The sequence below is a fragment of the Cibotium barometz genome, chromosome 15 (assembly GCF_041138505.1).
Source record: "Cibotium barometz isolate CiBa-2024 chromosome 15, ASM4113850v1, whole genome shotgun sequence".
NCBI classification, from domain to species: domain Eukaryota; kingdom Viridiplantae; phylum Streptophyta; class Polypodiopsida; order Cyatheales; family Cibotiaceae; genus Cibotium; species Cibotium barometz.
Genome location: NC_141060.1, coordinates 26803424 through 26825479, shown reverse-complemented (window position 1 = coordinate 26825479; position 22056 = coordinate 26803424). Strand labels below are relative to the sequence as shown.

The 22056-nt window shown below is 44.1% G+C and overlaps 1 protein-coding gene across 1 annotated transcript; it reads right to left on the bottom strand.

The window, feature by feature from the left end:
- Positions 1–4146: 4146 nt before the first annotated feature.
- On the bottom strand, positions 4147–21851 carry LOC147631112 (beta-ketoacyl-[acyl-carrier-protein] synthase III A, chloroplastic-like). The gene is made up of 8 exons (XM_086809442.1): positions 21176–21851; positions 20528–20676; positions 5950–6086; positions 5627–5729; positions 5424–5542; positions 5222–5286; positions 4847–5072; positions 4147–4712 (listed from the first exon to the last, which is right to left on the bottom strand). The coding sequence occupies exons 1-8, from the start codon at positions 21433–21435 to the stop codon at positions 4491–4493; spliced, it is 1281 nt and encodes a 426-aa protein (XP_086665568.1). The 5' UTR covers positions 21436–21851; the 3' UTR covers positions 4147–4490.
- Positions 21852–22056: the final 205 nt, after the last annotated feature.

Sequence of the window (22056 nt, the reverse complement as noted above, 5' to 3'; positions counted from 1 at the left end):
ATTCCTCAATAATTATGAATGACAAGAATTTTTCTTGGAATTTGTAGCCGGATTTTATGACAATTGAATATTGTAGGATATGAGTAGGTATGTCCGTATATGAGTCTTTTGTTGAGATTACATAGTGCTTGAGAGAGAGAGAGAGAGAGAGAGAGAGAGAGAGAGGGAGAGAGAGAGAGAGAGAGAAATGGATAGAGATTTCACAACATAATGATGAATGAATTATGATAATACTTCCACCATGTACATTGCTTTTATAGGCATCAAGCCTTATCTTTTGACCTAAATCTTAATAAGGGTCGTTCACACCCTAAGGGGATGTTCACACCAATGGACACACTGCTAGACTCTAAAATACCCAACAAACCCCTCTTCAGGGTGATGGAGTTAATGTTTGCATAGCCTTCAATAGTCCATGTACTCCAACACTATCAAAGAAACAAGACATGGTCCGCACCTTCAAAATCAAAGGCTAGTAAGCATGGCTTAGAGGAAAGTGCAAGCATGGCTCAAAAGGCTCAAAGGGTCAACAAGCATGGCTCAAAGGCTCAACAAGCGTGCCTCTCAGAGGCTTAACAAGCATGGCTCAAAGGCTTAACAAGCATGGTCTTTACAAAAGACTCAGAGGTCAGGTCCTACCTTGAGAGATAAAGACAACCTACATCAACATACCAAAATGATGGAGAATTACAAAGAGAAACCCAAAATATTCATATTTTGGGGGACATCCCAGGTAGAGAACCCTTGACTCAAATAAAAAAGGACTAGAAGTTGCAAAAGAAGAGTCTTCCCTTGTGATGTTGATGAATATCCTTTTGCGTCTCGTCATTTCCAAACCAATGTGACTTGGAGCTCATGTATATTTTTCAAGGAAGAGATTTTGGGGACATACTGTTCAAAGAACCCTTCACTCAAATAAAAAAGGACTAGAAGTTACGGAAGAAGAGTCTTCCCTTGAAGACAATGAAGATCATGGGCAGAGAACCCTTGACTCAAATAAAAAAGGACTAGAAGTTACAAAAGAAGAGTCTCCCCTTGATGTCGATGAGGAGCTCCTTTTGCGTTGTCATTTTGAAGCCAATGTGGCTTGGAGCTCATACATATTTTTCAAGAAAGATACTATCGATGAAGTCCATGATTCTTAAGAAGATCCCAAAGTTGCAACAATGGGTGTTGTAGTGCCCTGGATCACATACGTAGTGTCGAAATTCCCACAAGTCATGCATGTGAAGATGTTCAATGAAGACCGTGTGAATTGATTCATGAAAGAAGCATAAGATGTAGCCCATGTGGTTGTCTTAGCCACATTGGCTAAAGCACCTATGCAACTTGTGCTCCTCCTCTTTGAAGGAAGCAAAAACTGAAAGAGCTTTTGATCCCTTGAAGTTCTTACCAGAGAATCATCACATATGATGATGATGTAGAAGGTTATGTTTTGCTTATTGGCCTCCTCTGTAGATGCATATGCTTGCGTTTTGTTGATCTTTAACTCCTCTTGCTTGCATTAATAGCCTTCGCTTTCTTGCATCTTTTGCTTGATTACAGCCAAGTGTAGGCATGGTGGAAAAACACAACTCATGTAGCAAAGAAAATCATAGCCAAAATGCAGCTCATGCGAGAAAGAAAAACACAGCCATGTGTGATCTTATGGTGGCTACGCATGGAGGCATCAAACGCTTGGACAAAAAGGGTGGGCATCCAATAGGGTATAAAAAAATGTACATAATCACTGTGGATAGAATCCCAATAGCTTGGAATGGATAGAAAAACAAAGTTAAACCCTAGGCTAATCCCCGACAGCACAACCTGGTCGAATATGTTCAAGTCAAGAGCTTACCTTAGCCTTCCCGAAGCATGTGTCGTTGGGTCGTGCCTTAGAGCTACAAAATGCAACTTTCCAATGTGGATACACTAGCTCGTGCGTCACATCCCCACTCCGTTCTCATATGGGAATGCTCCTTTTTCAAAGAGGTGAAAGGAGAGCTCCCTTGCCTAGATAGAGGCACAAGGAGATGGTCCTTTGTGATGGTTTTCTCTCACAAAAGGCGGGGAAAGAAGAAGCTTATTGAAGAAAGAAACCTACAATGAAACCTATTCAAACAAGCATCCATCTAGCATGTTAAAATCTAATAGCATGCAAGCAAGCAGGCAAGAAGAGAGAAGGGGAGCTCACAAGAAAAATATTACAAGGGAATGATTGTGTATTACTTATTGTCAAAAATGACTTATATACAAATGACGAGTTTTCACACTAGACCGGTCAAACTAAAAAATGGTCCAACCTCTATTACTAGTTGTTGGCCGTGTGCATGTACCCCTATGTTTACGTGTGAACGCACTCTTAGTATTTAGAACCTTCCGTTTTACACTTATGGCTCTTCAGATCCCTTCAAGTGCACGGAGGAGTTATAACCACTCCATCTTGTATTCGACATACAACCAACGAATGAATGAAGCTTGATTGGTGTTCATCTCTGTGTGTTTGTGTCCCACCGTGGCATGCAAAGTGTTGGTCGTGTGCACGTACCCCTATGTTTGCATGTGAACGCACTCTTAGCATTTAGACACTTATGGCTCTTTACATCCCTTCACGTGCATGGAGGAATTATAACTACTCCATCATCTTTACACTTGATCTTACATTTCCCATATCTACACCCAACATCAGATCTCTTCTCTATTATCCATGACCATGCTCATTCTAGCTTCTCTTATACCATCTGCTCCCCTGTGGCATGACAATGAATGCAAAAACACATGACCTCAACTCCTTTGGGAAAGAGAATGCAAGCTAATCCCAATACATGCAATATAGAAAATCTTCGCTAATTTGACCTGCAAGGAGCGTGCGTTCATATCCAAACACGAACAAGACTCGAGGCCTATCAACAATAACTATCTAAAGTGTTTGACATTCCTCTCTACAAATACATGTCCATCTCATTCAAGCATAAATTTCTTCAACCCACTGACATGAAATGTGGATAAATCTTCGACTTTCAACATAGAAAAGGAGTAGTTTTGAAGCTAACTTATCACTCACTTCACAAAGTTTTCCGTGCTTACTCATCTAGAGAACTTGCAATATATTGAGGTGAAATGACGAGAGAGAGAGAGAGAGAGAGAGGACGACTACATTGAGTTGAAAAGACTAAGAATGGGGGGAGAGAGAAATAGAGAGAGCGAGAGAGAGAGAGAGAGAGAGAGAGAGAACGAGAGAGAGAACAATTTTTTGTGAAAATTCTGATGATTATAGAGACAAAGAGACGGGTGGAGAGAAACAGACATAGAACTGAAAAATTTGGGGAGAGAGAGAGAGAGAGAGAGGACCTTCACTTTTGGTAGTACAAGGGTTACTACATTTGAAAAGCGTTAAAATTGATGAGCATCCAAGTATAGCCAAGCTGTTTCTTTGATGACTTCCATACCAATCCAAGGGATACATAGTACATTTTAAAAAAATGTTTTAAAAATATCCAAGTTTTGACAAAGGGGCCTAAAGGCCCACTGATGTCAAGTGTACCATGATTGTGGGAGCTAGGCATATGGATCAACTTTTATTTGGCACCTATCTTCTCACACCCACCAGCGACAATCAATCACAAATTTTCCCTTCCAACTGTTTCATGAGAGGATAGCCACTCCCTTGTGTCATTTACATGTTACGTGCACATTGTAGGGCAGGCTTGTGTGCACCTCACTGGACTCACTTGGCCTCCTTGGTTCATCAGATGAATTTGGTGCAATAAAAGCATACCAAATCAACCACCATTTGTGAAATTCAGGTCCTCAATGCAGCCTTCTATACCCAGAATGAACAGCTACTTGAAGGCTTCGCATGATCTTCATGAGGCTTAATGCAGCTATCACTACCATGACAAAACCTTGGCAATTTAAGTGCACAATAGCAGTCCGATTGCTAGTAGTAGGAATAAATGGTCATTGCTTCTGGTTCAACTGTTTTACAAGAAATTCTTGCTTAATGTCATGTTTAGAGAACAAATGGGACCCATGGCCTCCCTCTAAGATTTATTCAGCATTAAAAAAAATCGCAAACGAAGTGACAAAATGCCAAACAGGATATTTTTACATTAACTGACCACCTAGAAACCTGTGTATCTGTTACGAAAATCTACAACTAAATTCAAATGTAAAGTAAAGCAGGAGGCACTATTCTCATTCTATCAAATAATGTTGCAGCATTATAATCCAACTAAGCACATGACATCATCAAAAATTACAAGCTACAACAAGTAATAAAAGCTAAGAACAGTTGATCTTCAAGATCAAAAGAATGGCAAGCCTTGTGAAATCTCGTTCTCTGCATACAAGTGTGATGCCTTGACCACGACGAGTATTCCAGTAGCATACATAATCAGTCAATTAGCCATCTGATTGGCTTGCGTGGATATGCAGCAGAAAAAAACCCATCGTGTAAACAAATGTCGTGTCTGAAGCCTTAATAGGTGTAATTGGAGGAAGGACCCAAATCATCCCCACTTGATGATGGCAGAACCCCAAGTAAGACCGGCTCCAAAGCCTGCAGTTGCTAATATATCTCCAGGTTTAACCTTGCCACTTCTGACTGCCTCATCAAGGGCCAAAGGAATAGATGCAGCACTGGTGTTCCCATAATTGGCCAGATTTGAAATCACCCTTTCGGAGGGGATTTGTAACCTCGCAGCAACTGCATCTATAATCCTCTGATTTGCCTGCAAAACCATTTACCTTCATGTTTCCACTCACACAAACAAGTGAAACAAAAATAGCAGTGGAGGATACATCTATGAAAGCAAATTTCACACTGCATGGCAATGTCCACATTTCAGCACTTTGGCGCTAGTACCTGATGCAGTAGTAACCAGTCAAGGTTGTGTTCGCTGAGGCCTGCTTCTTTCAAAGCTGCTTCTATGGCTTGTGGAACACAACGCACTGCGAATCGGAAAACTTCTTTTCCATTCATTTGGAGGCAAGCTGATGAAGCTCTCGATGGTAGAAAAGCAGCCCCATTTGAATTGCCACCATCATCCCTTGGCTTTTGGTTCATGCTCTCTACAAGGGCATGGAGATGTCTGCAAGGTAAATTTCATTGAGATTCCATATGTAACCCGTAAAAAGAAGCAGCTTTAAGGAAAAGTTATTAAACCTGCAAAAGATACAAAAAAGAATAGTGGATTATTGGAAGAACTATAAATGAATGAGGCGGCGGCAGAAACTGTACTTTTGCCCGTGCCCGTCACTGTGAAAGTCAAAACCAAGCAGACCATCTTGGTCATCACTGGCTGCCTGCCAAAACCACCAAGATATAAAGTAAATGTAAAGCTTGCATTTTAAGGCCTAATATCATTCAACCTTAGGCCCAAAACAGTGATTCACTCAGAAGCTTCCTATGTGTCATCTGCCCCAAAGCAATGCAATTATACCTGAAGGACTATAGCACCAGCAGCATCCCCAAATAAGATGCAGGTCCCTCTATCAGTCCAATCCACATATCTAGACAAAGCATCTGCTCCCACTACAAGAACGTTTTTAAAGCCCCCTCCTGCCTCCAAAAAAAGGTTTAATTAGACAATTTTCATCAGCAACTCGCTCAAAACAGTTCTACATCATTAGTGTTTACACAAACCTTTGATATAGCGAGTACCCGTAACAAGCCCTAATACAAAACCACTACAAGCTGCTGTGATGTCAAAGGCCAAAGCCTTGGAGCACCCTAGCTCCCTTTGAATCTGCATGCAAACAATCCAAAAACAGAGATTATGACCCTCAAAAAATATGCAGTAATGCTTATCTAAGTCTTCAGTAACCAAGCTCAAGGTGCCCATTATATAGATAACCAGGCCACATACTAAGTCATCATCAATTTCCCAAAATCTTTATAGCAAAAAGCTATATAGGGTATTCTTTACAACGAGCAAAAATGTTTGGAAAGATAAATTTTGGTGATACCTGTGGTGCACTACCAAACAAATCATCTGGAGTGGACGTGCATAGTAGCACCAAATCAATATCTTCTCCCTTCACTTTGGCCATTTCAAGAGCTTTTTGGGATGACTTCACTGCCAAGCTAGTAATCGTTTCACCATCTGAAACACCAGTGAGATTTCACCAATATTCAACCACCATCCTGGTGCACGAATTATTAAAGCATTGCACAGTGAAACACACTAGACCACCAATGCAGCCCATGACAGACATGACTATATGGCCAGTGTGAGAAAAGCAATATGCGGTTGATTACTGATGAATAATCAGCCCTCTATTGAGGGTGTAAGGTATGGAAGCCTTCTAGACTTCAGTAAGGTGACGTATACGGTGTAAGTATAGTAAGCACACAAGAGTATACTTCAAAAGGGATTAGTAAAAGACATGGAAAAGGACCACAAACAGAGTAGAGTAATAAAATGCAAGTGCGATATACTAATGCTTGTGGAAGAATCAACACAAATGACATGGGCAGCGGAGAACACAAACTCAAGCACAACACAAGTAGACTTAAACCTACTGAATATTACGAACAATGTAAAATCAGTATAAAATGTTCTGAATACAAAATGATGACCACAATATCTGCCAGATCTCAACCCTAGCAACTAATGCTGTAGCCGATCTGCTGTCCTAGCTTCACAATGCCAGAATCGCATTTACGCAGCTGCTCTCTACTGCAGAAAAGATTGATGATGATATTGGGTTGGGGGGGGGGGGGGGGGGGCACCGGGGCCTAGGGATGGTCAGCAAGCCCTACACCCCCATGACCAGCCCACAACCCCAGGCCATGGGGCTGGTTGGCCAGGTTGGCTGCCTAACCTGTCACGTGGCTGCGCTTAGCCCACATTGGGTGACGGGCCACCCAGGTGGCCAGCCAAGGGCCCAACCCATAGGAGGTGCGTCACATTCTCCCTCACTAAAACTACAGCTGTCCTTAGATGTACAATGTCCATATAAAGTGCACTTCCTTAAAAGGAAAAGATCCAGCCAAAGCTCATCCAAGGCACCAAAGATCCCAAGCGCTGCAAGACCACTTGCATCCAGTGTGCAGTGTAGAGGATACCATTTTGTCTCTGCCTCGTTAGCACAAAATCCGGCAAAGAAACCTACAGATGGTCATCCCTTGTCGGATCCAACACATCCCGTTTGATTAAAATTCTGTGAAGGAATATTGTTGTCCATTAAACGTCCTCCTGAGAACACATTACAGAATGACCAAGCAATACTCCACTACCGAGCGTAGTTTACATGAAACGCATCTCATATCCTTGGAAAAGTACAAAGCATTTCACTCTCTTTTTACAGCTCCATTTTTTTCATTCAATAAATAAATGTGGCTCTTCTCAAATGGCAACATGCCTCAACAAGAAAAAAAGAAAACCCAACTTGAAGGCCCTGAAGTTTGGTCTCTGGACTCTCATTTTGTAACTCTATTCAAATCCTCAATGAGAATAAAAAATTAGGAATCAAGTTTGCCAATGCAAAATACATAATTTTCATGATGAAAATTTGCCAAGATGTGCAAATTTTGCATGTAATATACATTAACAAAGATTTTAGCATGCTTCTAGACTAACTCTGGGATTTTTCCGGCACTATTAACCCCCCATAAACATACAAAACGTTTTCAAAATGTTTCGTAAAGGTATGAATCATTTTGGAAACGTGTTTCATTGAACGCCTGGCAACTATGTTGCCAAGACTCCATCAACTAGTGCATTGGCTCAAATTGATCGCCAAGAGTCGTTGCCCAAATTCCAATGCACTCCAGCAGAAGAATTCAAAACCGAAAACAACACTCCTCAGAATGGCTGCACCAAACCTATATTAACCAGTACTGCTCAGAACCTACACGCTCATAACAACATCTCCCTGCCTGTTGGGTGCCAATGCTTGGTCCTCACACCTGTGGAACATACTCCAAGTAATGCACCCTATGCTACACCAAAGAAAAAACCCCAGCCATTGTCTACACAGCATCCAAGATATCTGTTTTCTTTGAAGACACACCAGCTGGCATGTCCTCCGTAACCTCCTGTGAAGACACACCACTGGCAAATCCTCCTACGATGACGACACGTCTAATGGCATGCCCTCCCACAGTAAAGAAACATCCACTAACATGACCATGGAAGCCAAAGAATCTCCACCCAATGCAGTCCACAACAGTGAAAACGCTCGCTAAATAACCGGGCTCAAAATTTCCTCCGTCAGTGCCTATGTTCTCATGCAATTAAGCACCTTGGTGTGCAACCAGCCCCACATTCAGCTTTGGTGGCTTCAATAAGCTTGTGAACCTGTGGGTTCTCATGAAGAAGCTTCAACTCCTCTTCTCTTGCTTGCAACTATCTCTTTACATGATCCAATTCAGCCCAATGGATTGGGCTCCTCTTCAAAAACCTTTTCCTTGCCACGGGACAGCTGTCCCACCAAAACGACATTCCAGTCATGAGGATTTGCCACATATCGGCCACATGATGCATCCGAGGCATGTGTAGCACTAGAGTACCCTCTAGAGTTGGGCACTTCTTCACGTCTTGCTTGGCTGTCCATAGTATCAAGTGTGCTATCAACACAGTGTCCAAACCCACAAGATTGTTTCGCCACTAAGGAGAGGGAAACAACCATGCTCTAATACCAATGTAATACACCCCTCAATGTGTGAGCTCGTATTGGACACCGTATCATGATTTAGCAACACTTGAACTCTTAAGATCCCTATGACAGCTCAATACAATAAACAAAACTGAAAATAGAAAGATGCTCTGTAACACCACACTGGGGCCGGAATCCCGGGCCGATCCCCCCTCAATACCAAGTATATTATAGGACTATTTTATTGGTACAATGTTCCATGGGCTTTTAAGCCAAATTTTCCATAAATAATGAAGATGCATGACAAGAAGCAACACGAGTACGACCAGGCATAAGAGTAGGCTGTTTGCTATCACGAAAGTGTCAATCAACCAACAAGGTACATTCCTGGTGTCACGAATAGCTGCATGTTCATTGTCCAACGCATCACCCAAGTCTCCTGATCAACATATGGCACATCACAACCAATTTGAGTAGTGTTAGGTGGCTAAATTTCAGGAATTTCAGCATTATGTGATGGCTGTAAATGAGCCAAAGTGGGATCTACATCATCGACATGTGACCCAAATAAAAACAGCAATGTATCAAAGACATCTTCTGGTCCAATTGATGGCTGTTTTTGACAGAAAAGCAAAGGCTGAGATGTAAACTCATCAAAGATAAAACACCGCAAGACACAATGATGTTGCCTGCAGCAAGCCAATAGAGTCGATACCCTTTGCTTTCACTGATGTAGCCTGTAAAGATACATTTAATGGCATTTGCATCAAGTTTCTTTGTTGTGCTCGTACATGCACATAAGCCAAACAACCAAAGACTCTCATATGAGTAATCACTAGGATTCTTCCATTCCAAGCCTCACAAGCTGTCATAGATTTCAAGGCTTTAATGGGACAGCGGTTTAGCACATAGTTGGCATGCATGATCGCCTCAAGCCAAAACATACTAGGCAAATCCTTACTTTTAAGCATACATCTAGCCATCTCCATAAGAGTACGATTACGTCTCTCAGCAACACCGTTTTGTTGAGGAGTATAAGGTGTAGTACATTGATGAGATATACCACAAGACTGCATAAAAGTTGTGAACTCATTGGATAAATATTCTCTCCCTCTCAATCTATACACAAAGCAATAAGCTTATGGCCACAAGCATTTTCAGCCAAGGGTAAAAAAGCACGTAAGGATGCAAACACATCTAATTTGGCTTTCAAGCCATACACCCAAGTAAATCGAGTGTAGTCATCAATGAAAGTGACAAAATATAGATGTCCCCCAAGAGATGGAGCCCGCATCAGGCCACAAACATCACTATGGACAAGCTACAATGATCAAGTAGCTCCCACAGTGCCATCTTTGGAAAAAGAATGCCGATGCATCTTCCCAAGTAAACAACCCTTGCATACATGCTTAATAGGGAGCTGCAAAGGAGGCAACGCATGAACCATGTTATGCTTTTGCAACCGCATAAGAGATGGGAAATTAAGGTGACCAAACCGAGCATGCCACAACTCAGTGTCACGTAGAAGGGGCAGAGACAGCCATAGCATCATGAGACTCTTGTATCCTGTCATACATATCCACCTTGTACAAACCATTGCACAATGTACCAGACATGACAATAGAAGCTACATCTCGACGGTCGTGAATTGAGCGACAGTGATCAGAAAACTGAACTTCAAACTCAATGTTAGCAAGTGCAAATACAAAGATGAGATTTTTACGAATTCCAAGTACATACAATGTGTCATGCAGAGTGAAAATGTCAACAATGCATGCTGTCAAATCTACATTCCCAATGTCTTTAATGGCATATAATGCATTATTAGCACACATCATTGTATCACCTTTAGGTGCATCTTGCAAAGTGGCAAACAGCTTCTTGCATGAAGTGATGTGCTTTGTAGCACCACTATCAAAGTACCAATCAACATCAGAAACTGACATACACATCGGGCCAAGTTGGCCTCTTCCTTAGTGTCTGTCATCTATGGTAGCAGCCAAACCTTGCTGCTTTTTCTTTTGCTCACTCACAATACACTTTTTGCATTCTTCAATGACATGTCCAGGTTTTCTGCAATAGTTGCACTGTTTCTTCTTCTCCCCACCCTCTTTTGACACAGGGGGATCTGAACGGGCAAGTGCCTTGCCCTTAGGCTTAGCACTAGAAGATGTCCCAAATTTCCCTTCACCACGAAAAGAGGCAACAAATGCCTAATCTGCAACAATCACGCTGTTCCAGTTGGACCGTGATTGCTCTTCCTGTAACAAGAGAGCTACCAAAACATCAAATGTGTACAAATCTGAATTTCTCTTCGTCAAGAGCTGAAGACGGGTAGTAATATATTAAAATCTACAAAAGAGGCACTAGAATTTTCAAAAGGCTTTCAAACCTCCCTTAGTCCCATCCTCGATAGGATTCAGGCAAACCATTGAGAACTATAGAAACAAGTGAACTGTCAGGTATCACCTCATCAATATTGATTAACTGCTCTCGCAAATCCTTAACACAGGTGAGAAAAACATCCATAGAATCACCCTCACTCATATGCTCCGTGTCGAGCTTTTTCTAGAGATAGGCTACACGAGTTTCATTGTGGATTTGATACAAAGAGGCAAGTATATCCCATGCACCCTTGGCAAAAGTACATGAACGGGTATGAGGAATGACTTGTTGTCTATATGAGAGCAATCAATGCATGAGCCTACACATCTTTAGCATCCCATCTGAGTTGCTCTTGTGTAGAAGGGACAGGTGCAGGTGATGCACTCCCACTGGAACCAAAATCACTAGTCCCATCAGTGAACCCCCCTGACATGCTAGTTGCAGGTGTAGGACCAACAGGTCTTAACTCAGCACCAGATACATATACCCATAAATTCTTTGCAACCAGTACATGCTTCATTATATATGCCCACATGGGATAGTTAGTCTCGTCCAGCTTGTCCTCGACAGAGAGCATCCCAAATATATCATTATTAGTCGTGACTCAAAGCGAACTAACAATCTTCCCCAAGTAAATGTCACTGCACAATGCAGTGCAAACCCTCAATGTCCACTGAAAGGCAGCCTTCTGAGATGTCCAATGATTCATTGATGACAATGACTGCAAGTGTATTGAAATGACAGAGCGTAGGGATAGAAAAGTTATCTGAATAGAGCCTTGATGAACAAAAAAGACCCCAATTATGGGTGTCGGAATGTCGTACGTCCATGCCGAGTCCACGAAAAGAAAGCACAAGGAATGTCAGATTCAACCTAGGGCTCAATTCAACTCTGTTTGGAAAAGTTAAAAATCTGCAAAAGGGTTTTGATGGCCTAAACGGGCTCTGATTTTGGATTTCTTTGGCTTGGCAAACTCGAAAAACGATGAGGAATACACCCGTGCAAGAACTGTGAAAAAAAAAATCACTTTCAAAAATAGGCTCTGCAACAATGGCGCCACCGGGCGGAACAGACTGCTCAACTAACAAAAACTGATTTGGGGCTTCGCTAATTGGCACCTGGGCGAGCCTAGTGGTGTGGGCGAAACTGTGGAGCAATACACAGAGCAGGCGGCGATGGTAGTTCATTGGGCGGTGGCTGCAGAGCAGCAAATGCAAGGCGGCGCAACAAGTGCAAGACGTCGCCAAAGCAGCAAGGACAGCTGGGCGGCGCAAGGTAGCAGTAGCTGCAAGAACTGTACGGGCTGCTGATCTAAAAGGATAGCAATAGGGCGATGGCAAGGAGCACACCTACTTTGATACCAATGTTGGGTATGCGGGAAGCTCTGCAAACACACACAGCTTGAACAGAAAACGTGAGTGAGAAAGAGTGTGCTGGAAAGTTGTACTTGATAATAATCATGTGAAAGTACAAAGTACAATATATGAGACCTAAGCCTAAAAGGCCAACACATTGGAGTGTGTTCCCACGGGAAAAAACCCCTGTCCAATCAAGGTAAAATGTGAAAGAGTGCACAGAGCGAAGCAATAAGCACTAGAGTGTGCTGAGTAGAGAGTGCAAGAGAGAGAGAGAGATATGGAGCAACTATGCTGAATATACTGAAGTGATAGTCCCAAGAAAGAGACAGAAAGGGTCTCATAAGTGAGGGAGCAAAAGAAAGACTAGGCAAGATGGAAAAGTGAGAGGCCAGCCCACCTATTTATAGGTAAGAAGGGCTGGCCGACTGGACATGCTAATACTAGCCAACTGGACATGATATAGCTGGCTGGCAGACTAGGAAAATACATCAAGGCTGGGAAAAATCCCATAAAAATATATAAAAAGGGGTGGCCAACCCACAATTAAGGGCCATGAAAAAGGGACCAAAAGGACACCAAACATGGGCAGAAACTGGGAATGAATGTGCTAACACCCCCTCTCAGCACCAGATGCTGAACATACTCCGAGAAGCCAAAGATGAGGAGCCAAGGAAGCCTGAGAAACCGGCTTGGTGAACAAATCTGCAGCATTCTCCGCTGAAGGACAATACTCCAAACGCAAATCTCCAGCAAGAACCCGTTCACGAACATAGTGATACTGTATCTCAATGTGTTTCGTCCGAGCATGAAACAACGCTCGTTGTCATACCTGTGCTAAAACCCTCAACCTGTTTGTCCACCGGAGTCGTCCATCGGAGTTAGCTCGAAACGGGCACGCCTAGCGGCCTGTTCCGTGACCACATCCTCCGTGCTGCCACTGTCAAACAAGACGCCTATGTAGCCAAAGGACTTGAGCAATTCGTTGCGCTCATACTCCTAGTCATGGGCACCCTTCTGCTTATCTTCGAGCTCCCAGCTAATAATTGCTCCAACTGAAGCACCGGGGGTTGAAGAACTAGGGATAGCCGCTGGGGTCTGTGTAGGAGCTGAGCTCACCACGAAAGCTGTGGAGGCGGCGGTGGCCTTTGGAGGCTTCTTTGGGCAATCCCGAGAAGTATGTCCTTTTGTGTGACAAAAGAAACATCTACCCTCCTTCTTGTACTGAGAAAGCTTCTCATCACTCAACTTGCCACCTGTCTTGCCTGCCTCCGCTTTTTGGTCTGGAGTAAGCTTAGACGCATTGTTCAAGTTCTTGGAGCCAGAGGCTCCCGGGCTCTGTCCTGGGGAAGACCCCGTCTTGTTCTGGCTTTTGCCCCCCGAGGTGTTAGCCCTGGGAGAAGCCGGCTGGGAAGTCTTGGGCTTGCCACCATTGTGTTTCATTTCTGCACTCTGCGCAAGTGAGAGTGCGTCCTCAAAGGTGGCTGGCCTAAACATACGCACCTCCCATTGGATTTGCGTGTCCAGGCCATACAAAAACTGCCCTTTCTTGTCCGTATCAGATAAGCCTAATTGCAGACACAAGGTCGAAATTTTATTAGCAAACTGAAGGATTGGTTGCGCGTTTTGACGCGCTCCCCTGAACTCGTCTTCGAGTCGCTCAAGGTAGTGGGGCGGTAGAAACCGCTGCTTAAGGTCGCGGACGAACTCGTCCCACACATAAGCTACCATACTTGCTCTGGTGTGGGCGTGAGCCCACTGAGTCCACCAAGGAATGGCCTCACCTTCCAAGTACCAACTAGCTAAGATCACTTTGTCAGTATCTGTTTTCCTAACTGCGGCAAAGTAAGCTTCAAATTGATGTAACCATGAATAAAGAGTTGTGGGATGGAGTTTACCATTATACTTACTGAAATTCATTTTCTCGGGAAAATGATTCGAGGGCGCCGCCGGTGTCAATCTGGCGTCCAAAGCTCTGAGGTAACGCTCGTGCTCCACGCGTCACGTGGCGTCGTCTTCTCGTTGTCGAATCTCCAATGCACGCATCTGCAACTCAAGCAAGGAGCTTGGCTGCGGCTGTGACCCCGCGAGAGGGTCCCTGTGAGGACGAGGATCTAGTATCTGGGATACGGAAGGACAGGGAGGAGGAGATGGAAAACGCGACGCTGGAGAGCGAGAACGCTCCTCCAGAGCCAAGATCCGCGCCTTCTGCTCATCCAACTTGGCTGTCTGGTCTGCGATTGCTCGCATCATCTACTGGAACATGTCTGTGACACTCAAGCCAGGTGCCCTAGCTGGGCTGCCTGGTGCACTCTGATCCCATGGCTCTCGTCGCCGAAGCTCGCCATAGCGGGAAAATGCAATTCCTTTCTGGAACGCAATCTGACCATCCACTATATGTGTGGGAGACTTCCGGAAGCTTCCGGAGGCTAAAAACCCACCGTCCTTCGAGGGACAGGAGTCACTCCGAAAGGGGTAGACAACCGGCGTCTAAAAACCAACCACACAAGCGAGAAAAATTTTCTGGTTTTCTTTGCTGAATCTTTGTCCTTGAGGTAGGCTCTGATACCACTGTAATATGCGGAAGCTTCGGATAAAGATCGGTACTTCAAAACTCAAAAATCGGCACTCTTTTCGCGACGGAAAATTAACGCACAAACTGAAAGGAGATGTGCAAAAAATAGAGAGAGAAGGGGGAGATGGAGAGGACACAGTATTGGGTCCCAATTACCCTCTGTAGGGCCCCCACCACGGATGGTGTATTTGCTTTATTAGAATGATGTAAATCTGAAAACAAATACAGAAAAACTTGACCTTTCTTGGCTGGGAAATCCCTGCCCTTGACCTTCAAAAGTCCACCCCTTTGCTTAGCAATCTCCTTGGCTTGTCTGGCCCTTGATTGGCTTGAGCACTTGGTGAATACTGAGATGAATGATGGGATTATGGCTTCCACTATTTATACTCCTCCTCAGGAGCAATCGGCCAGCTAAAAAACAGGCAATGTCCCACGATTGGTGAAAATTCAGCAATAAATGCTGAATTAAATCCAAAAAAATCCTGCCTTTTTTTCCTAACAGGCTGAAAGTGATGCCCTTGCTTCAAATTGGCTGACACAGCTTTTGTCCACAATCCCAGGGCTGGGCAGCCTGTATGGGCTGCCCCATACATGCCCTACAGCCATATAAAGGCTGTAATCTCTTGGAGATTGCCTTATCTCTGCCCTAGGGCTGTCCTACAGCCCCTCCATGGCTGGTGGGTTCAGCCTGGGCCTTCCTGGCCCTCATGGGGGTGGTTCTACACCATTCCCATGCCCACACTCACATCCAGGGTAGCCCTATGGGCTGGCCCCTTGTCCTAAACATAATCTACTCAGTGATCTGGCATCCGGTACCATACCAGATACACAGAACCACTGACATCATTCTAGAGGGAGACTCACAGCGCGGACTGGCACTGTTTCATGTGCAGGACAGTGCACACCTGACCTTGGACTCATGTGCAGGACAATGCACACCTGACCTCGGACGACTGAGATGGATCCCTGGCTGACTCGTCCCGGACTGGGCTCACATGGGACCAGTTCACCATCCCAGGTCCTGCACCTTCTGTGCAGAAATGTCTACGTGGCATCCAATTGCGGGATGCACGTGACACTCCATCTTGTGTATTTTCGGGATTTTATTGGTGTATATGGCAGAGTTACACAGCTTCTCTCTCTCTTTCATCTGTGTATTGCTCTCTACAGTAGTTGTCTTCATTTCTACTGTGCATTCTGACAACAGCTGGCCGACCAGCTCATAAGAGGAATATATAACGGTGCACACCCTTCCCCTCATATTCCATCTCATTCTTGCATATCTGATGGAGGTCATTGGCTGTTGCAACAATCTCTTATGCTTGTAAGCACCTACACGCTTCCCTCGTGCTCATTTTCGGCAATAATCAGATGTTCACAGCCTTCTACAGTTTGTGCTTTGGGCCTACAACTTGTGTTCGCTCTTTCTTTCACCTTCAAGGTGATCAAGCAGATCAATGAAGTTGCTTTTAGGTTAGCATTACCTGATAATTGAAAGGTTCAAAATGCCTTTCATATGAGTCGTATGTGGGACCACATCCACAGGAGCATGTCACAGATACTTCAACCAGAGTGGATAGTCTTCCACAAGGAGAGAAAGATGGTTGGTGGCAAGCTTTCCATGCAATACCTTGTGAAGTTTAAAACTAGCTCCCTATTGATGCAAAATAAGTTGATGAGGAGTACTTCTCCGACTATCCACAACTTCTTCAATTGTACCTCGGCACTTTTCAGTTGAGGACAACTGTTTAGAAGCCGGGGGATGTCACCATTTGGGCACCTAAATGGTCCTCTCTAGCTACTTGTACCCGTTTGTGGCCAATGTGTGGATCCGAGTGTCTTGGATCCCAGTTCTTCACGCCTGGTTGTGGCCAGTGTGTTGATCTAAGTGCCCAATGTAACTCCGAGAGTGGGCCAAAGGGGTTTCTCAAAACACTTGACCGTTAATGTAATTAAACACTTAAGCCATGGCCACGGCCTTAAAACATATCCATCTTCACTTTTCATAAAACATAATAACTGGACAAAACATCCACAATGCTGAAAAATGGAGCTTGCACATGTGACACCGCATTGGGGCCGGAATGGACGGACCCCCCATTACCAAGGAGTATTTTTTGTGTACAAGCTTTGGGAACTCATCCAATCATTGGGACTCCTGCTAGATTATCACAGTACAAATGCCATAATTACAATAGGGACATCAATACAATGCCCAAATAATCCATGAGAAATCCAATATACATGTATAGATACCAGAATACCCACAAATCCAAACATACTCCCAACCAAGACATATGCAAGAACAAAACAACAAGAGCAACCTTCAAATCAATCGGTACATCTTCAACTCCAAGTGGTATAGTAGGTACCAAAGGCAGTGGCTCGAACAACAAGTATAGTGGTTGGTACATCAAGTACAAAATTTGGTAAACTAGGTACAACCCTCCAATCAGCCCTCAAAACAACGCATACAATGGCTATATAGCACGTACAAAATCTGGTAAACTAGGTACAACCCTCCAATCAGCTCATATAGCAAGTACATGGGTTGGTAAAATAGTTAGGGCAACAGGTACAAGGACAGTAGAGCCTGGTACAGCCATCAAGAAGCTAAAGTAGTAGACAAACCTTTTGTAGAGGGGAGTGATGGAGTGTCGGAACTCTCCACAAGTAGTAGTTGACGGGAATGCGGGCAACCAACATGGTAGAGGCTAATTTGCAGCAAGAGAGCTTACTCAAATCAAGAGATAGGGCTCCAATTTATAGATTTAGGGCTCCCATGAGTAAAAATGGAAAGTGAAGGCTATAATGACAACTGGAGAGCTGAGGTGACAAATGTGAGGCCACTTGTCTCAGTTTGATCCACTTTCTTGCCACATGTCCCAATCTAAGAGATGGGTCTCTCCATAAACTTCACCTCTAAAAATATCCCAACCGGTAGACCTTTTGCCAAATGTGCTTTGACATGTCCCCCCATTTTCTTCGCTTACGGATGTAATGACGCAAACATACTTTCCATTGGGGTTGCCCAAAAATGGTACTCCTCCTAGATTTTAGGAGTCTGTTCCTTTGTATTCCACCTTATTAAAAATGTATGTGAGAACTATGTAGAAGCATGTTTCAATGCTAGATCTCTCCCAAATCCTCGAGAGCTCACCATACATGCTTTCCACTTGACACTTGAGGTCCAATGTCTATTTCTCTGTCCAAGAAACTGTCTTGGACACCTAGTCCTTTATAATGGATAATCTCCCATTCCCAAAGCTTGTACATCCTTAATCTTTTGGGCATCCAAAGCCATCCACATATGAAACCTACGGAAATGTCTAGGCTGGTGACACTCGGATTCCCAATTCCGCGCTTTCCGATGTGCCAGACTTGTGCCCAAAAGTGAAGCAAGTGGAGAGTTGAGGTGAAAAATGTGAGGCCACTTCTCTCACTTTGATGTGAGAACTATGTAGAAGCATGTTTCACAGCTAGATCTCTCCCAAATCCTCAAGAGCTCGCCATACATGCTTTCCACTTGGCACTTGAGCTCCAATGCCTATTTCTGTGTCCAAGAAACTATCTTGGACACCTAGTCCTTTATAATGGATAATCCCCCATTCCCAAAGCTTGTACATCCTTAATCTTTTGGGCATCCAAAAGCCATCCACATATGAAACCTAGGGGAATGTCCAAGCTTGTGACACCCGAGATCCCAATTCCGCGCTTTTCGAGGTGCAAGACTTGTGCCCAAAAATGCCAATGCTATACTTGTTCCATGACCGGAAGATTTGTTCATAACAAAGTGCACATGCACACATGTTTGCATGTTTGAAACTGTTTTCACGTGAACTGTTTTCGTGTGACTACTTGCTATGAATGTCCCATTCACGGGCCTGGGATGCCTACCCGTGAACCATCTCATCCTTTCGGAATTCCAAGGCCATACGCAACAAGCTTTAAGCGACCTTCTTCAGCCTACATGTGCACAAACCTGCAAGCCGACCTGACAAAGCTGTACAACTACCACATCATCAAGCCGTACAGCAACATGATCTATCCCGATAGCCTGCATGTCTCCCCAGTGCTGATCAGGTTGTTATGTTGCTGGTCGTCAATCACCCTAGTGGTGGACATTGATTCTGGCGCTATTTCAGGCGGCCTACATGCTTGTTTGTACTTGTGGGAGGTGCCCATGTCTAGCTGGTTGCTCCTATCGGCTCCAACATCAACAACAACTCTATCGTTGCCTGGTATCATGCTCAAGAGTGTCCACTGGTGCCAGTCCTTTGTTTTTCAGCATTCCTATGTTGTGAGAGTGCAAGCTAGGTACTAGTACGAGCACACCAGCGTTGTGTGTGGACCCGGAACACCAGTGATATGTTTGCATATCTCTAGTGAGAGAGGGAATTGTTAAAAGAATCTTCATCACTGGATTCTTCTCCGATATATTGTTTGGTATTTGTATTCATCTTTTGTTTATGGCAAATGTGGCAAGCATAGCATGTGGAGCATTGTACAAATAAAATACTCCAATAACATAATTGGTATTGGGGGGACCCTCGTTCCGGCCCCAATGTGGTGTCTTTGAGCATATTTATTTATTTTCAGCTCTAGCTATGTTTTGTGGTGTTTCCATTTCATAACGTGTTTAAGTGATTGTTATTTACGAGACAGTGTCCAATACGTGCTGGGTGAATTACAGTAGCAAGAGCCGAAGCAACAAACTCCTATAACATTTGGCTTTTCTACATATCTACACCCAGTTGGTAGATGGGTTGCAATCCATATTCAAATTTTCTCTTCTTTTTGGGCTCACTAATGTGCAGAAATGGTGAGACCTCTAAGTACATCTTCCAAAACTTTGTAGCATAGGCATGCACCAATTCATTGTCCTTTTGATTTATTTTGACCCACTTGCGAATGAACTTCTTCACACCATTTGGGGACAAGAATTGTGCATATAACTTCTCTTTAAACTCTTCCCACAAGCTGATGGGATAGGAGGAGAGCTTCTCCGCAATCCACCAATGTGGAACTGACCCATTGGCGGATCTTAGACTTCTCCGTGAAGTCTTCATCACTAAAGGCAATATGCATCATGCTCACCGACATATGTTTCAAATTTACCTGACTTATCACCAATCTTGAATTCCTTTTGCTTTTTGGCACAATGATCACAAACGATATGCTAGAGAGACACTGTGATGCACTAGTGTTGGGCACAAACTCACATAATGCTTGATTGATGTAAAATGAAAGTGCATGCCCTTTTTGTAGGTGCAAGACTTGGGCACAAACTCACATAATGCTTGATTGATGTAAAATGAAAGTGCATGCCCTTTTTGTAGGTGCAAGACTTTATCTTATGACTACACACACACATATGTGTTGCCACATGGCACACTTATCTCCTCATAAGAGGTGATTCACACGCATACACACACAATAACACATATAAGGGCTGTATCACATGGATGAAGCTTTGAATATCCCAACAATCTCCGCAAGGAGTACAGTTCTACAATGCACATGTATAGATGTGCAGATAATCACACCTTCAAGTGTGCTACTGCTCGATAATGCAGTTCAAAGGCATTTGATTCAATCCGAGGATTCATGGCAGAGATGAGCTTCGTACCTGAAAGAACTCTGCGATTACGGATCCCAGTGCGGACAGAAATCCATTCATCATTGGTGTCTACAATCTTGGAAAGGTCATCGTTGGAGAGGACCACCTTGGGAATGGCTGAGCCACAGCCGATGAGCTTGGAACCTTTCCCCACGATCCTACATGGCATGTGAATGATATACATAACAATCAGAAATGGGGAAGAAAAAGATGTGACTGGGGGGGGGGGGGGGTAGAGAGAGAGAGAGAGAGAGAGATGAAAAAAGGGTATAATAAGTTTGCAGTTTTCCATTCTTTCCTGCAAGATCCACAGTATGCAATCAACCATACCCCTGAAGCTGGTGCTCGCAGACAGTAGAGAGTCTCACATGAGGAGAAGTGAGAACCCTAGTTCATGTCCCTGGATGGATGATCTATCTAACCCTGAAAGCAGTGCATGCAAAGCAACATAGAGCAGGGAACCAGAACAGGGTGAAGAACCCGGTGCATGTGTGTGGATGATCATGCAGCAGGAACAAATGAGAGGGTGCATGCAAGCCAAAAAACCTGACCTGGCACAGTGGATCGACGTTGTGACGGTTCAATTGTTCCTCAGAAAGTTCTCTCTCCCTCTCTCTCTCTCTCTCTCTCACACACACACACACACACAGAGCTTACCTTCGAGGCGCCTGAGGCGGAGCTGATAGGCCTGAACGTTCCTCTAGGGTTTCTGCCGTGGAGCATTTGACCAAAGGGATGCTCCTGCAGGAAGCAGGCTGAGCTCTGAGCGAGAAGAAAGGTTCGCGAGATTCATTAAAACGAAAAGAATGCGAGTGTGACGAAGACGAGAAAGACAGAGACGAAGATGGGGAGCAAGGTTGCAGATGCGAAGAGGAAGAAGAAGAAGAAGCAGAAGCGGCAGCAAACGCCATCGACATTGTTGCAGAGCAGAAAGCTGCAGCAATGATGCAGCTTGACTTCTTTTGGTGGTGGTGAGATTATGCAGCTATGGCTATGGCGATTGGAGAACCTCGGATTATCAAGAGGGGGCCATGGCTATGGCGATGGAGGAGAGACAAAGGCGAAGCATAGGGGAGACCGGGAGCTGACGAGCCCTTCCAAGCGCGCGCGCGCTCTCTACGTATCTGTAAAAGTCGGTTTTAATAAGGTGTGAAGATCTCCATCGCCATAGCGGGGAAACAACCAAAGCTTTTGAAGATTAACTTTGAGTCCCTGTAAATGCCAACTACTTTGGAATGTTAGTCTAACAAAGTCCACCATTCCATCCTTGTAAGGAGAGCTGATTTGATTTTTTACAAGTTCATCCCCCCCACTGCTTTTGTGGCACTCTTCTAAGATCTGCTAGATGAGATAAGAGAAGACTTTCGTGCATTGGTACCCCTTCGAAAGCTGTCTTTGAGGATTTTATAATTGCAACTTTTACAGCTTCTTGCAAAGAATCGTTATCCATTTGAGCATACTCAATGCTATTTCATAGCTCACTATTCTTGCATTATGGGGTATATGATTGTTGAGTTGCCTTTACAGTTCCACACTCT